General features: G+C 40.3%; 1 protein-coding gene across 1 annotated transcript; it reads right to left on the reverse strand.

Annotated features, from left to right (window-relative positions):
- Nucleotides 1-129: 129 nt before the first annotated feature.
- On the reverse strand, nt 130-15,546 carry bcl3 (BCL3 transcription coactivator). Its single transcript, XM_069142345.1, has 9 exons — nt 14,690-15,546; nt 13,883-14,003; nt 7,473-7,581; nt 2,988-3,189; nt 2,343-2,431; nt 2,155-2,232; nt 1,718-1,885; nt 1,129-1,225; nt 130-1,014 (listed from the first exon to the last, which is right to left on the reverse strand). The coding sequence occupies exons 1-9, from the start codon at nt 15,207-15,209 to the stop codon at nt 899-901; spliced, it is 1,500 nt and encodes a 499-aa protein (XP_068998446.1). The 5' UTR covers nt 15,210-15,546; the 3' UTR covers nt 130-898.

Consider the following 15,546-nt stretch of genomic DNA (forward strand, 5'->3'; position numbering starts at 1 on the left):
GGGAGGGTGGGGGCTGTTTGCTCCAAAGGGCCTCCAGGTGACCAATCATAACTCAGCTTTCAAATAGTCAAAAAGGTTACTGTTGGAAATGAAGCCTAAACGAGACAACAACAACAACAAAAAAGTGAATCTGTTCGAACACATTTTATATCAAAAAATATCTACAACGATAGAAAAATATACAAGAAGGCACATGCAAATAACAGACCTGTAAAGTACAGTGGGCATATGTAGGTGGGCGGATTTTTTTTATTTTTTTTATTTCAGTGCAATATATTGTCGAGTCTTACGAAAAGCAGACTGGAAACTTTACCAAGACTAAGGATGTCCTGGTGCCTGTGGTAAATACACTGACAAAGGGAAATGCAATGTCCACGGCTCAAGTAAGTGAAGTTGCCCAGAATTCGCCTCATTTTCTGTGATCTATCAAGTGTCTTCTGTCCAAAATTACAGCAAAGTGCCTGAAAATACTTTAAAAAGGGAATTCTGAGCACACTGATCTTCAGTTCATGATATCTGCTGGCAGTTTCAAGAACATCCTTTATGTTCAACCTTGATTGCACGCAGTGGGACATTTCTATTGATGCATACGTCCAGATGATCCCAGCAGGTGCTTAGCTCAGCAGTTTTCTTTGAGGAGTGTCCACAACAACATGAGCGGAGAGCTTTCAGGCACCCTGTCATGGCATCAAAGTCAAATGAGGCACACACTGTCTTGTTATGTAGTCCAGAAGAAAAGACAGGTTTAGTCTAGTTTCAGATGCAGTCTATTGATGGTCTGCCATTACATTAGGTGAACTATTTCCTGGAAGTCCTGGGCTCTAACATTTCACTTTCTTTTAAATGCTTGGCAGTGTGGAGGTAGTTGTAAGTTTCACTGGAAAATAACTTTGAGCTATTAAAATGGAAATACAAGCGGAGATGAAGTCTTTGGAGAGTGCGATGCACTATGATGAGGGGTGTGCGGTGTGGTTGATGGTGAACATCCATGGCTGTGGCTGGGAGATGGGGACCCTGGAGGAGAGACAGAGTTCAAATGAAACACTGTGATTTGTGTGACTTTGTGTACTTTCCTGTACTTTCTTTCAGTTTGTCTGTCCATGCAGGAACTTGTGTGAATGTTCTCACCACTTTCTGTTAAGTTGCTCCCATGTGGTGAGACTGACACATAGTGATCTTGAACTCTTATCTGCTTGGAGCCTCTCCCCCGTAACACTTCTGCTATCTGAAAAAGATGCACAGTCTTTTAAAACATTTGTGAATGACTTAAAGTGAGTACTAAAACAACTCCTGAGTCAAACGATCTGGTGGAGAAAACACTGCACCATTACTGTCTGGCCTCTAGAGGGTTACACACATTTACTTTCTATTTCTGACTCCAACCATTTCTTCCTATTATTCTAACTAGACCTGAGCCAAATAGGTTTTGCAATTGTTTGCATTTGTTCTGATGTAACTGAAGAAACAAATGGGTGGGAATTTCCATCATAAAATTATAGAGGGATTGAAAGTTTGGAGAATCATAAGAAAGTCATTCACAGTCAATTTGATAACCTTTTTGGGGGTTTTACTGTTTTCCTGCACTGAATTGACCTGAAGCAGCAATGTACGACCGTATAAAAGGATAAAACAAACAACATTCTAAGAATGGTATTTCAGCGATGTCTATTTTCCTATGCATGTTTTTATTTTTATTATTTTCTGTCTTGTCACACACTTTTTTGTTCTTGGCCACCATCACTGGGGTGTCGTTGTGGTTGTTCTTGAGGCTGCTGTCTGCCCCGCTCTTCAGCAGCAGCCGCACAGTGTCCACATGACCTCGGCCACAGGCGCTGTGCAGGGCTGTGTTCCCACTGTATGACTGGCTGTTGACATCACATCCAGTCTGTGGCAGAAAACCAGAAGAAATGATTCATAAAGGAAGCCAGAGTGGACACAGTTGAGCATAGAAAGTGAAAGTTACATCAGACAGACATAAAGAAGAGAAAAGGCCTTAAAAAGAGAGATAAGAAAAAAAGAAGAGATGATAATCTAAAGCTTCTAAAAAACAAGTCAAAACTCTGTATAGCTGATGAGCTGGGAAAAAAAAGACTTCAGAGTTGAGTTGCTATTCTTCGCTCCCCTCTGCCCTCCCTGCCCACACAATATCATTACCTCAATGAGGAAGTGGACCATGTCTGAGTTATTGCTCTCCACCGCATGCATGAGCGGACTCTGGCCACTTTTGACGTCCTGATTACGATAAGAAAAGTATCATGGGTCAAGTCAGAATGCAGAGAAAGGTACGGTAAAACTTGTGATGTGAAAACCCACAGTGCTGAGTCAGTGCAGCAGGGACTCACCATCGCATTGATGTCAGCTCCTGCATCCAGCAGCATTCTAGCCAAATCCTTATGGCCTTGCAGCACAGCCAGATGGAGCGGGCTCAAACCTGAGAACAACAACAAAACAAAGTCTGAGTTTATATTTATATTTTACAAAGAACGTACATAGCACATTTTCTACACGAGAAATACAGCAAGATCAAATTTCTCACATTCCCTAACAAATTGTTACACAGTATAACTACGCTGGCTGTTGTGGTTATTGCAAATATCAGATGGAAAGTACACTCTTATTTTGGTCCCAATTTTGCTCGTGGTGCTCTGAATTATCGAGTAACCATGTTGATGCTTATTAATTTATTTTTCTGTTTTTGCTGCTTGTGCCCATTCTGTACTTAACTGAACTATATGAGAAAACAGAAACAGAAAACAGTGCCCAAAAGACAGCAATGTCAAGCGAAAGTTTTTTTTATTCTAGCCAAATTTATCATGCAAGTATTAATTAAACTAAATGCAAGAAAATCATTTTAGAGGACCACTAAAAATAAAAATAAAATCACAAGGCTTCAGATCAAATAACTAAATGAGAAGAGCTAACGAGTCATTCTGAACACCTTCAGTATAATACATACCAAGGAGCTTCTTCAGTGTCCCACAACTTACCCTCATAATTTCTGATCTCCAGGCATGTGGAGGATGAAGACAGAGAAAGCACCACAGACAGACAGTCACGCTGGTCGTATTCACAGCACAGATGGAGCGTTGTTTGGCCATTACGGTCCAATGCAGCAGGGTCGGCCCCCGCTCCCAACAAAGTCTCCACCATGTTTGCTTGCTTGGTTATAACTGCCAGATGAAGAGGAGTCTGAGGGAGGATGACAGCAAAAATGACAGTTTAGACAAACCATGTTCATAACCATAAAAATACAATACAAAGCTTCTTAAAATGATTAATAATTTTTCACACTGCACACTAGATGGCATTCAGAAAGAATAATCTCCCCACTAATGCAGAGCAATGTTCCCACTTTCTATTATCTTCAGACAAATAATTCATTAAATAATTAGGTTTCTTCTCATGTATAGATGTCATTGTTTTATAAAAAGCATTGTTCTAACTAAAGTCAGTGGATAGTCCATACATAGAAATTTTGCAGTTTTGGTTTGCAAGGAAATTGGCACCAAGATGAGAGGAAGTAGATAAAACACAAGAAAAAAAGACACCATATAATATATTAAATTAAAATGTATATAATTGCATTCTTGTAAGTGAAGTTGAAGGTGGAGTGTAGTGATTTCCAGAAAAGCCATCCAGTCATCTCTAACCTGTTCTACAGGTTAAAGGTCAGTGACATGCCAACGCCTATAATAAACAAGGAACCATGTTTGGTTAGATGTATCATTATTACAGATCAGAATATCAAGAGCTACAGGCACTTGTATCACTAACTACTATTCTTAAATAGATTTTTTTTTTTTTTTTTAAAAACACCTAATCCATATGCAGAATTCAAAGTAGTCAGCGATGAAATCAAAGTCCAAACAATTCTCTGTCGAGTGCAACCTTTGCTCAATTGGCTAGATCATAGAACAAACAACAACATCCCTGACATGACTGTGTGATTAACTCAAAATGAGGTGCACCCTGTTCTGAGAAACAAAAAGTCTGCAATGTCAGGAAAAGCTAAAGTTACACAAAGTTTGGTGTTTGGCTGTTAAGTACTGAGTAAAATCCCTTTAGCAATCTAGGATATTCCTTTGGGTGAGGTCAGTGTGTATCATCCTGTTGATAAGTATGGCAACTATGGCCAGGGAGGACAGGAACAAACCCTTCTGTTTAATTTGAGCAATGTTTAGTTTATGGTTCAGTCATAAAGGGAAGTATTTTAACCTGGACTTTTTTAGATTCTGTTCAAGTTACACAAGAAATGCAAAATATTGTTTCTTCGAGTTTTACTTTAGCTGTGTCACTAAGTGTGTGTGTGTGTGTGTGTGTTCCAGTAAAGATGATAAAAAAGTAGCCTAGCAGTGAGAGAACATGTGGAATTCTTCCAGTGTGACAATGCAAGTGTTCCTGCCTTTAGCCTGTTTCCCTGAATCCTATGACTCACAATCATATTCCCTGAAACATTCGCCTCACGTCAACTTCACACAACAAGTTCCTCCCCACACAGCAGCGTTAATGAAACTCTTGATCTTAAGTCAGGCCTTTTATGGCCTTCAAAATAGACTTCTCTAAGTTAGCCGGCTCTGGCTCTGACTTCCTGTAAAGGACTTCAGAGTGACTAAACAAAAATCCAGCAAAGATAAGAGGAAGGGAGTAAAAGGGGAGTTAGGGTGGAGAGCCAGAGGAACTAGGAAGAAACGGAAGCAGCAGAGGGGAGTCAAGGGGAAAGACAGGATGACAAGGGAAAATCCCCTCTCTTTCCCCCGGGTTTGTCCTCATACTCTTGCATTCCTGCTAAATGAGCGGATCAACATGAATGAGGTGAAAAGATGAGAGGAGAGAAGAGGAGTTTTTTGGGTATGAAAAACAGCTCCGGGCTGTAGGCAGTGCCAAACAAAGAAAGGTGGAAGACAACACTCAGAGGCAAATACTTTTCTTCTGCAGCGAGGGTAAAGTCAGTCCTGCTGCACAAATAAACATCACATGTTCTTACGTCAGTTTTGTTGACAGTTACTCTGATAGCATCAGTTAGTTTATCAGTTATGGTTAGAAAAAAAATTATTTTCATACATATGCAGCGAGATATAAACAAAAAAAGAGACTGTAGTGAGAGAGAGAGAGAGAGAGAGAGAGATGGTGAGATAGAGATCGAGAGCACGCGCATGAAGGGAAAGTCCCTGTAAACTACCCTCTGAACCTCAGAGCAAGGTATGTTGAGAAACAGCCCAAAGTAAGGCGAGGGGGGAGGAGGGGGTCATGTGACTTCTCGTAACAAGGATACTAAAACACACACACACACACACACACCACACACACACCACACACACACACACACACACACACACACACACACACACACACACACACACACACACACGGATGTCTCGTTCGTGCATGCCATAAATAATATTAAAAATGATTATTGAATTGTTATTCTACTATCTGCACACTGCATTGTGACAGTTACACATGCACATGACTGTCTATAATTTAATGCACTGATGCTCAGTGCATGTTTTAGTGTAGGTGGCCCCCTGGGATTCAGTCCCCAAACCCCACTAGTGTCAGTGCCACGCAGTACACCAACAGCTGTCACAAGAGCAGCAAAAAAAATATACTAATAGAGTGTGTGTTTTTGTAGTCACTGTAATCATGTGACAGGCGTGGGAGTATCAAACAGCTGTCTCTATACCATAGTAGTTCTGGGAGTGGAAGGCAAATCGTGCACTGATACTTGCACTATTGTTCAGTAACAGTATTGATAGTAACACTCTGTCAAAATGTTCCAAACGCAAAACCACAGAAACTCAGGATTTGTCACCAATATTGGAAGAACTATATTTACATTTTTCTTTGTGTTTGGGAAGTTGGCCAATGCGGGAAAATGTGCTCAGGTCCGTTGCGTAAACTTGATGTTTTGAAAAAAGTTCCCTTGCCTCATTTTGAGAAGTACTTAATGCCTGATATTCAGTCAAAACCCCACAATCTGGTAGGCAAATGACAGTGACGGGACCTGTGCCTGTAAATCTCCCTTTTTGGTTATAACTGCATGTGACATAAAATATGTGTGTGCAGCATGTGAATTTGTGTCGTGTATACATGCATTTTCAAACACATGGCAGATACAGGATATCACAATGCCTATGTTGTGAAGCCTCAGCAACGAGGAAAGACGACAGCTGATGATAACACCAGCATTATTTCTGGTAAGCCTGCATGTGGCGTCCTGCATGGTGTGAAACCTCTGCCATGAGAACTAAAGATCTGCACAGCTCAGGTGCTTTCTCTGTTGAAAGATGAAAAATAGAAAGCTGGCAGAATGTAGATCAGGAGGGCAGGGAGGTGGCGACAACAAAGAGGAAGAGAGGGTGGAATCTTTGGCTTAAAGTCAGTGGTTGGGACTGCCCTCGATTGGGAAACATTCAAACACAATTCCTTGTACATATTCCAGTAAAATACACTGTAGTTTATGCTAGTGGGTTGAGGCTACTAAGTAGGAAGCTGAAGGGCAACATCAGACTAGTCACCCCAGTGAAAGTGCATTGGATTTATTTGTCTATTTTGTATCAGTGTCAATAGCCAAAATAACCCTTTACAAAGTACCAGACTCTTTATATGTTAAAATAAAAAAGAAGGGGAAAAAAAAGAAAATATGTGCTGGAATACAAGTTAAAACAAGACGTTTACAACTTGTATCATGTTAAGTTCCAGCCTGTTCATTTTTTTTCACTTAGGGCCAGCACATACAGTATATGGCTTCTGTCGAATTGATAGGAGTCAATCTTTGAATGACTGAATCATTTTGGCTACCTCCAATTTCACAACAATCCCTTACCTTACAGAAACTGAAATCACTAGAAAAGCAAGTTCAAAATAAAACAGAACATTGGAAAGCACACAGAGTCTTTCCCTGAATGTGCATGGCTTTGGCTTTGGCTTGTGGCTAGTACAGGTGTAGAAACCAGGAAGGGTGAATTCCATTGCATAACCCTCAGCCGCCATGACTGTAAGAGTATGCGATAAAACAATGCAAGGTAAGGAGGAAACCAAGGCACTTCCTCTTTCATTCTTTTCCATGTTACTGTTATCAGAAGGGCGAGGCAGGGGAATATCTTTTGCATGCTGTGGTTGTTGGAGCAGAAGTCCCCTGTTGCACTGTTATTCTTTTAAAAGCTATCTTCATGATGTTGCACTGACTTAATTCAATTCAATTCCATTTGATTTATGTAGCGCCAAATTGCAACACAGGTTATTTCATCGCACTGAACACATTAAAGTCCTTACAGCAGAACTTTACAATATTATACAGAGAAACCCCAAAATTCTCAAACTCTAAAACATCCCAAAAAATTGTTCTATGGATTGGAAGGCAAAATAATTTTGTCAGATATTTGTAAGAGTAAAAGCAGTGTATGTGTGCATATATGATCAGATCTGTGGCATGTGTATTTATAGTGTTTTCATAAATGCATTTGTTTCACCTGACGGAGATTGTTGTAGATATCAAGGCCTTTGCGAGCCCACAGCAACAGTTGAATGAGTTTGCAGACAATGGCCAATTCCCCCTGCACCACAGCTATATGGAGAGGTCTGCAATAGACACAAACACACACACACACACAAATAGAACTTTACACAGTCAGCAGGTTAAAGATAAGGGTTGCCTTTCAAAGGTCAGTAGGTCACGGCTTTGACCTACTAACCTGGGAAATTCTTGGCTTAAACAGAAAATGACGATTTGATAACTAATTAGAATTTACACTTAATGTGTGAACGACTGTTTGATGATGTGCTGCATGACTGAAGGCAGCTGGACAGAGCACCTTCATGTCCTCTGTTCACACAACTTTTAAACCAATACATTACAAATCACTTTCTCCCCAAAAAGTCAAATTAAAACAATAGTTCAACATGCAATGGAAATACATTCCTTCTCTGGCCGAGAGTTAGATAAGAAGATTGATACCCCCAAATCTGGCATCAAATATGGAGCTACAGCTAAAGTTAGTTTAACTTAGCGTTAAGACTAGAAGCTGGGGGAAATAGCGAAGCTGGCACAGTCCAAAGTTTGCAAATGGCAACTATAGCAACAGCTCTAACTCAGTCATTGGCACGTCTGTTGTTTAACCTGAAAAAAAAAAAAAAGACAGGTGTTGGTTCTGCAGAGGTTATGTGCTAGACTGTGTCTGGGCCAGGAGCAGGGACTCAGCTGGTAGCTCGGCAAACTCACAGTGACAACAAACTTTTTGTTTGTTTCTTATGAACATTTATACTACAGAACTGTCATACAGAAAAAAAACAAATGGGATACAACATGGTCATTGTGTGTACTTTTGAGGTGCTGGTAGACAGATTTTGTTCTTCTTGTGAGAGATTCTAGCTAGCTTTCTCCCTGTTTTTGTCTTTATGCTAGGCAAAGCTGATCAACTATTGAATTATTATTTTAGGCATTCATTTAGGAATACTCAGATTATTATCTTCATGATCTTTAAACTTTAAACGTATGCGATCAAAAGCAGCAAATGCTAATTGATCTCGTTAACAGTTTCACTTGAGCTCAAACAGATGTACAAGCATGACTCATAGCGTTGTTATCACACAGCCTTATCAAGAGTAAAGGGGAAACCACTATCTGTGGTCTATACGTAAAGCAAAAGAACAAACGCAGGACAGAGTATAGGACAGAGAAGGGCAGGAAACTGAGCGGAGGGAGGCATGCTGTAGAAAACAGTATCACAGTTTTCACGTTTTTCTTTTTCATGCTATCAGAAGAAGCAGCTTCCAGTAAGAGCCAGACCTGTTTTACGTCACTTCCTGTTGTCACTGACAAAGGCAGCATTCTTTCTTCTCCACATAGCAGTATGTGCAGTGACATCTGGCCATTAAACTGTATGGTTTCTGACAGGGGCTTTTCTGTGGGTTTGCTCAGTCAGCTTCATTTAATGGTTATTCATAATCAGACATGAAACACTTCTTAAGAATAAGTTAAAAGTACCTATGCAGTAAAATTGAGGTTAAAAAATAAGTTCTTGCAAAAAGCACTTGCAACAATGATATTTCCCTCTATCTATCTATCTATCTATCTATCTATCTATCTATCTATCTATCTATCTATCTATCTATCTATCTATCTATCTATCTATCTATCTATCTATCTATCTATCTATCTAATTAGAGTATCACATTAATGTAAGTGTCTCTTCAAACCACATAAAAACTGCTTACATGTTTTTTGTATCCATAGTGGAAACATTCAAATTCTTTGACAACCTGATGAAGGCAAGTATGAACATAATATTCCCTGTGGTCTGTAACTAAAGGATAAGCTTGTGCCAACTTTCACTTGTTGACTGCAAGAAAAGAAATGCCGGGCTATACTCTCTATGTAAGTAATCAAACTTTTCTTTTTTAAAAAGGGCAAAAAAAAGAATTGTAAATAAAGTGCGTCCATACATGCATCATGCATGCTTAGTAAACATGAACTTCAACTCTTTGTCATCATTAAAAAAAATAACAAATGCTGCAGTGCAACAGCAGATTGGAACTGCAAGTGCAATGTGAAAAAGAGTGAAAAGCAGAACTTGGAGTGAGCGTGGCGGTTCTTCCTCAGCTGATCCCTGTTCCTGTAAGTGAGCTCAGCGCTGTGAAAAAAAAAATCTGTATCTACAATTATCTGGCAATATTTACTGTTCATGTTATCAGCTATGCATCACTAGGCTTAAAAAGCACCATCAGGGTTTCAGCAGTAAATATTACAGTGACCAATCATGGCACAGTATATCCACAGGCAAATATACTAACAGGCTGTTCAGGTATGACTTGACCAGGGTTTTGTTTTTCTGAGCTCTGAGGAAATTGCTGTGAGGAGTGATGCTCTGATAAACAGAAAGACAAATGCTAGCTGCAGTACTAAGTAGTACAAATACTAAATCAGAGCTTAGCTCTGCTCTCAAAACATTGAGCTCATTGAGATTTTTGCTTTCATTCAGGCCTAAAGTCGTCCTTTCTCTCTGCTCCCTTTTATGTATGCATCCATCTCTCCTTTTCTCTTAAGATGAAACTGCAGTGTTTCTTGTTCCTGGAAGTGGGGCAGACCACAGCCCCAGATAACCCCAGGCACACCAGCTCTGACGTAGAGAGAGCCCTGAGCTCACCGCATGAACACAGGCAGTAAAACTCTATGTGTGTGTGCGTGTGCGTGTGTGTGTGTGTGTGTGTGTGTGTGTGTGTGTGTGCGTGCGTGCGTGCGTGCGTGCGTGCGTGCGTATGTGTGTGTGTGTGCACGCGCATGCGTGTGTAAGAGAGAAACAGACAGAAGAAAGTTCTCTGAGAAAAAAAGAGAAGGCAGAGAGAGAAGGCACCCGTGTGGTATCCTGTTTGAATGATTAGACTGAAGCTGAACATATCCTGTGGTCTGACACATCACCTCAGCTGGTCCAGCTGAGTAATGAGGTGATGTGTGTCAGTTTGTGTAAATAGTAAACAAAGGAAAAATGACCGCTTTTAGCGTCACTTGCTGTGCTTGTCATTTTGTAATGGAGAAAATCTATTCTCGTGGGAAATGTTTCTGAGCAAACCTGAATGAGCAAGTAGTTTGTTGTTTTGTAGGATGTGTTTTTTTTTCTTTCATTTTTTACCTCCATTGTAAATGTAACAACCGGCATTTGTAAAATTCATCATAAATTTTAGAGCAATATGCTCATTTTTAACCATGAATCAGTCACATAATTAATTTGTGAGTTAGAATGCCTCTTTGTAGCTATTGTATAAGAGCATCCATTGACGATAAAGCCTATTCATCATTAATTCAATTTCATAAAAAAAATTATAAATATTGGCAGAAATTTGCCTAAAGACCTTCACAGTACCAAGATGAAGCTGTATACACTTATTATCTTGATGATCCCCTGACTTTTCCCCTCATGCCACCACCAGATAAAGGTAGTTTCAATAATAACAATAACAAATGCTAAACTCAGTGTATGATATTGTGCAGGTAAATCCACTGACTGACTGGAAGCATCTAAGCATTAGTTTGTAAGAACTGGAAGTAAATCAGCACATCTGCAAATCACAAGTGCAAAAGACTGTGAAACACAACAGAAAAGGACAGAGAGATATACATGTAGATGAGGCTGATAGAAAGAAACGGTAAATGAGGAAGTGAGGAACGGATGTTTGGGTTTTTTGAGTCAATTCATTTAAAAACACAGAGAAGAAAAAAGAGAGACAGAGACACCTGAGAAAAACCACAAACATGTTTAAAAGCTCAGCACTCACTGGTTTTCCCGAAACAAAGGGGGCTCAGTGGCTGAGAACCGAGTTACTGACGTAGGAGCATGCGCACGCTCACCGTCTCTCGCATTATGCAAATGCGCACATACACACACACACACACACATACAGTGTGAAAAAAGACAGGGGGGCTGTGAATATTTATTTCTGCAGAATTCACACAAGGTTTCAAACAACCACAAAGCAACAAGTACTTACTACACAACTCCACCGAGGTCCTCATTACAAAGGGGCTAGATTTTGTGAAAGATGTCAACACTGAAGCTTTGTTGCATTGAGTTTCTACTAATGAGATAATATTCAGATGCACTTTTTATTTTGTTTTTGTGTCTAACCAGCAATATGGATAGCTTACTTGTAAGACGCACCAGAGATGAGTGCTTTATGATCCAGCTGGTGCAGATAAAATCAGATAAGAGCAATAGACTTAAAGAAGCCACATTGTCAAAAAATAGGCTCACTTTTGGAAGTGCAGAAATAAATTTAAAAAAAGTATTTCTATCCTCTATATTTTAAATCAGGATACATTGTATTGTTCCTATTTCCTTGCCACTATCTGTTAATGGCTGACATGTCGTTGCAATATCAAGTGTCTTGAAGCAGATAAGGAACAGTAAGCAGCCTTGACATGTCACGCGACTTATGGCTCTGCTAAATGTTGGTCATCACGAGTTTGGTTTGAGCTGATGCAAATGATGCTGATACTTTATGAAACTGCAACAACAAAGTGCCATTTAATTGTTGGACATGCTATGTTCTCAGTCACATGACTTGAGTGTGTGGGTTTGTGTGTGTTCTCGACCAGTTTGCCATTTCAGTTGGTATGTGGGTGGGTGTTAAACCTTTAGACAAAGTAAAGTAACCATGCGTTAAAGTTTAATATTTGCATTCATGTGGTTTCAAGAGCTCCTCCAGTGCCTAATATACAGTATTCTCATTCCCAACCCACCTAACCCCACACCCTGAGGCACTACTCTACTGACAATTGTTGTTTAACACACACAATATTCAATTCAATTTGGCAGCTGATCTATAGTTTCCAGGTTAGCGTGTTAGATCAAAGTTTCCACATGCACTTAGTGAATCGTTCCTGATCAACACTGTTACCCTCACAGGAAGTGAAACAGTGGTAAGGAATTTGGATTGGGGTGAGGGAGGTAATGACAGCACCTGTACAATATGCAGAGCCATGTGAGTCATTGAAATCACAACAAATAAACTGAGATACAGAGATCTCTTATCCAGGTTCTGCAATGCCAAAAATGTTGTGTAGGACGTCAGCTGGCTGCGTGATGAGATTATATTGTTTGGGTCCAGCCCATTGAATCACTTGTACTGAAATGTTATTGAAGTGACCACTTCAGTTTCACTCTTTATGACGACAGTTTCCCTTGAGAAGGTGGTTTAGACAATCGGGTGTGTAAGCTCACAGGGGAGATGCAGACTGCATATTACGGCCATGCGTGCTAGTCTGTGGTTGGTATAAGGTTGTGATACAGGCTGTTATGTAATAGGCCTTTTTCATAGAAGACATTTGGACACAGTAGGAGAAACCCAAGTGAAATAATATTAAAATGGTTCAATTCCATTTTTCATTTCAGGTTTACAGTCCCACTGTTGTGTGTTGTTGGGACACTTCAATAGAATGGAGCCATTAATTATCACTTCTAGTTTTCCCACCGTGAAAAGTTAAAGTGTTTGCGGTGAAAATGGCTTATTGGTTCACACAGAGATGAATTTAAGAAGAGAGACATACCAGATCCATAAATTGGAAAATACACACAGTTAGCGAAATATTATGTGTGATAACTTAAGCTACTGAAATTCTTTGCAGAATATTTGAGTTGAAATATTTACTGTATGTTTCACATCACTGGCATGTTTTAATGTTGCTGGTGGTTATATGTTGTTGTCTGTCTTCCTATTCACTCTCAACTGTCATTTTATAACATTTTCAATTACTTCTCGCTACTATAAAGTACACCAAAGTAATTCGTATTTTAGTTTTTAGTTTTTACTTATAAAATATCACCATATACATTAAACTTAGTTATTTTCTTTAACATTAGACAATTTAAGCCGAGTTTAACTTTTATATTTGGCAGATTTGCAACTGAGGAGTCACAACTTCAGAAAATTTAGGAATGTCTAGCAAATCCACCTAAAATATTAATCTCATTACAATGCGTCATAAATGTTAACTCTTGGCACAGAAAGCTTTGAGTTGGGTCGGCTCAGCCTAAAAGAAAAAAGACAATGAATCCTTTCGATCTGCTGGAGATGTCATGACTATTTATGACTTTAAGATTTTAGATCTGTGAATTGTGCCCAGTTTCGACTTTCAACACAGCCGTCTCATAAAAAACTTAGATTATGAAAATACATGAGGATTAATATGCATCAATGGCTTGGATATGGGACGATTGGATGGATGGATGGATGGATGGATGGATGGATGGATGGATGGATGGATGGATGAATGGATGGATGGATGGATGGATGGGTGGATGGATGAAAGGATGGATATGGGCATTATCAAATTATACACCACAAAGGGACATTCAAACCCCCAACCATTTTAAAAACATCAACATACGTGTCTCCATCTTCATCTTGACGTGTAGCCAGAGTGATAGCAGCCAGCAAGTGTTCAGTTTGGTGAGCCAAAGGGTGGCTTGGCTCCGGCAATGGGGGCAAGCAGTACACTGGATATTGACCTGAGCCGGAGAGACAGAAACGGTGAGAGAGAAAAAGACATGGAAGACAGAGAGGAAGATGAAAATGAAAAATGTAGTAAGATATGTACAAAATTAAAAGGCTTTCCTTGAAAACACGTCATTTTTTGTAATAAGGAAGTGTGCTACTGCATACTGGATGTGTGAGTGTGCATAATCAGTTATGAGTTGACCCAGTAAACTACTTTTGTCAGTGCAGGAGACTGAAGGGAAATAGCTGAATGGACGTTTTCTCAGCAGTAGCTGCTGCATCAACTATGACACCACTGTGTTTTATTTTTCCACCTGTGACACTGGTGGAAATAAAAACATTGAATAGAGGACAGGCTGTGCTGTCTGCTGCTGTTTAAAATCATCAAAATAGCATTACCATGTGACAAACACAACTATTCTAGATAATACCTGCAAGTTGTGCTCCTTCTTTGAAACCTAAATTGTGTCAGCCAGTCTGATGATATTGCTCATAGTCAGTTTACACAATATGTTTATATAATGTATTTTTTACTTGGAAATCAAACAAACCTACTTCATAACGTTACAGAAATCCTCTCAAAAACTGTAACTTTACTGATTATTCTTGTTACATATATAGATTAGAAGCTTTCGAGATTAAGAAAGAGCCTAAAATAGCCTTATATATCGACTGAATGTTGACCAGCATTGCTTACCATAGTTAAACGGCTGCAAAAAGCATATGGGATATCCATCTGGACTCTGCCCTGCCTCCACGACCCGCCTGGGAGTGACCGGTGCAACGCCGACCCTGCCGTCATCCGCGGATCTTTCCAAGCGACCGGGCAAATTTTCCCGAAAGGAAAAGTCCTGACCTTCCGCCGGAGAAAAGCGGTCTCCACTTTGTGATGGAGCCGGTGACTGCCTCTGGGTCTCCGGTTCGAATGGAAACGGGCGTTTCCGAAAAGGAAGCTTTAAGGTAGATGTGTCCGCTGGCCGTTTGCAAGCAGCAGTGGCTTCTGAACCTGGTGCGCTCCTTGTCGCTGAACAGCGAATGCCAAAACTGTCCGTCCCAGTGCATGCCGGGGTTGCAGGTGAGCCGCTTGTCACCCGAGCGTCCCTGGCACGAGCTTTGCAGTCCGGCGTCCTCGACCCGCCGCTCCCACGCTCTCGGTTAGTGGTGCGCAAATCCAGCGGCGCTGTGGCGACCGACTGGTAGTCACCGTTCATGGTCATGATCCTCGACAGCCAGCATCAACTAAGGGGAGAGGCGTTCAGGATCTGAAGAGGTTTCAGGTGTGTGCGTGTGTGCAGTAAGAGTTTAGTGATCACTCCAACCAAAATGACCTAATGTGCGCAATTCCTATTTGGCTCTCCATAAAATCCAATGAGCTGCGATCAAATCATCACCCAGTTTCCTTTTGAGTCACTGGTGTAATTTAGATAAACTCTCAAATACATTGAGGCGGGCAAATTTATACGAAAAGGAGCCAAGAGAAGTTTAGTGTTGAAAGGCTATAGACTAGGTGAAGCCTATCCTAGCGCACCCAGGTAACAACTTGCAGGTACAGTG

Source organism: Embiotoca jacksoni, unplaced genomic scaffold (genome assembly GCF_022577435.1).
Source record: "Embiotoca jacksoni isolate LCO1_2020_lvr unplaced genomic scaffold, fEmbJac1.0.p SCAF_11, whole genome shotgun sequence".
NCBI lineage: Eukaryota > Metazoa > Chordata > Actinopteri > Embiotocidae > Embiotoca > Embiotoca jacksoni.

Coding starts and splice junctions, on each gene's coding strand:
- bcl3 (XM_069142345.1), bottom strand. CDS start 15,209: ATGACCATGAACGGTGACTACCAGTCGGTCGCCACAGCGCCGCTGGAT. Junction 14,004..14,689: donor TTTGCAGCCGTTTAACTATG/GTAAGCAATGCT, acceptor TCTCCGGCTCAG/GTCAATATCCAGTGTACTGC. Junction 1,886..2,154: donor TGGTCCACTTCCTCATTGAG/GTAATGATATTG, acceptor TTTCTGCCACAG/ACTGGATGTGATGTCAACAG.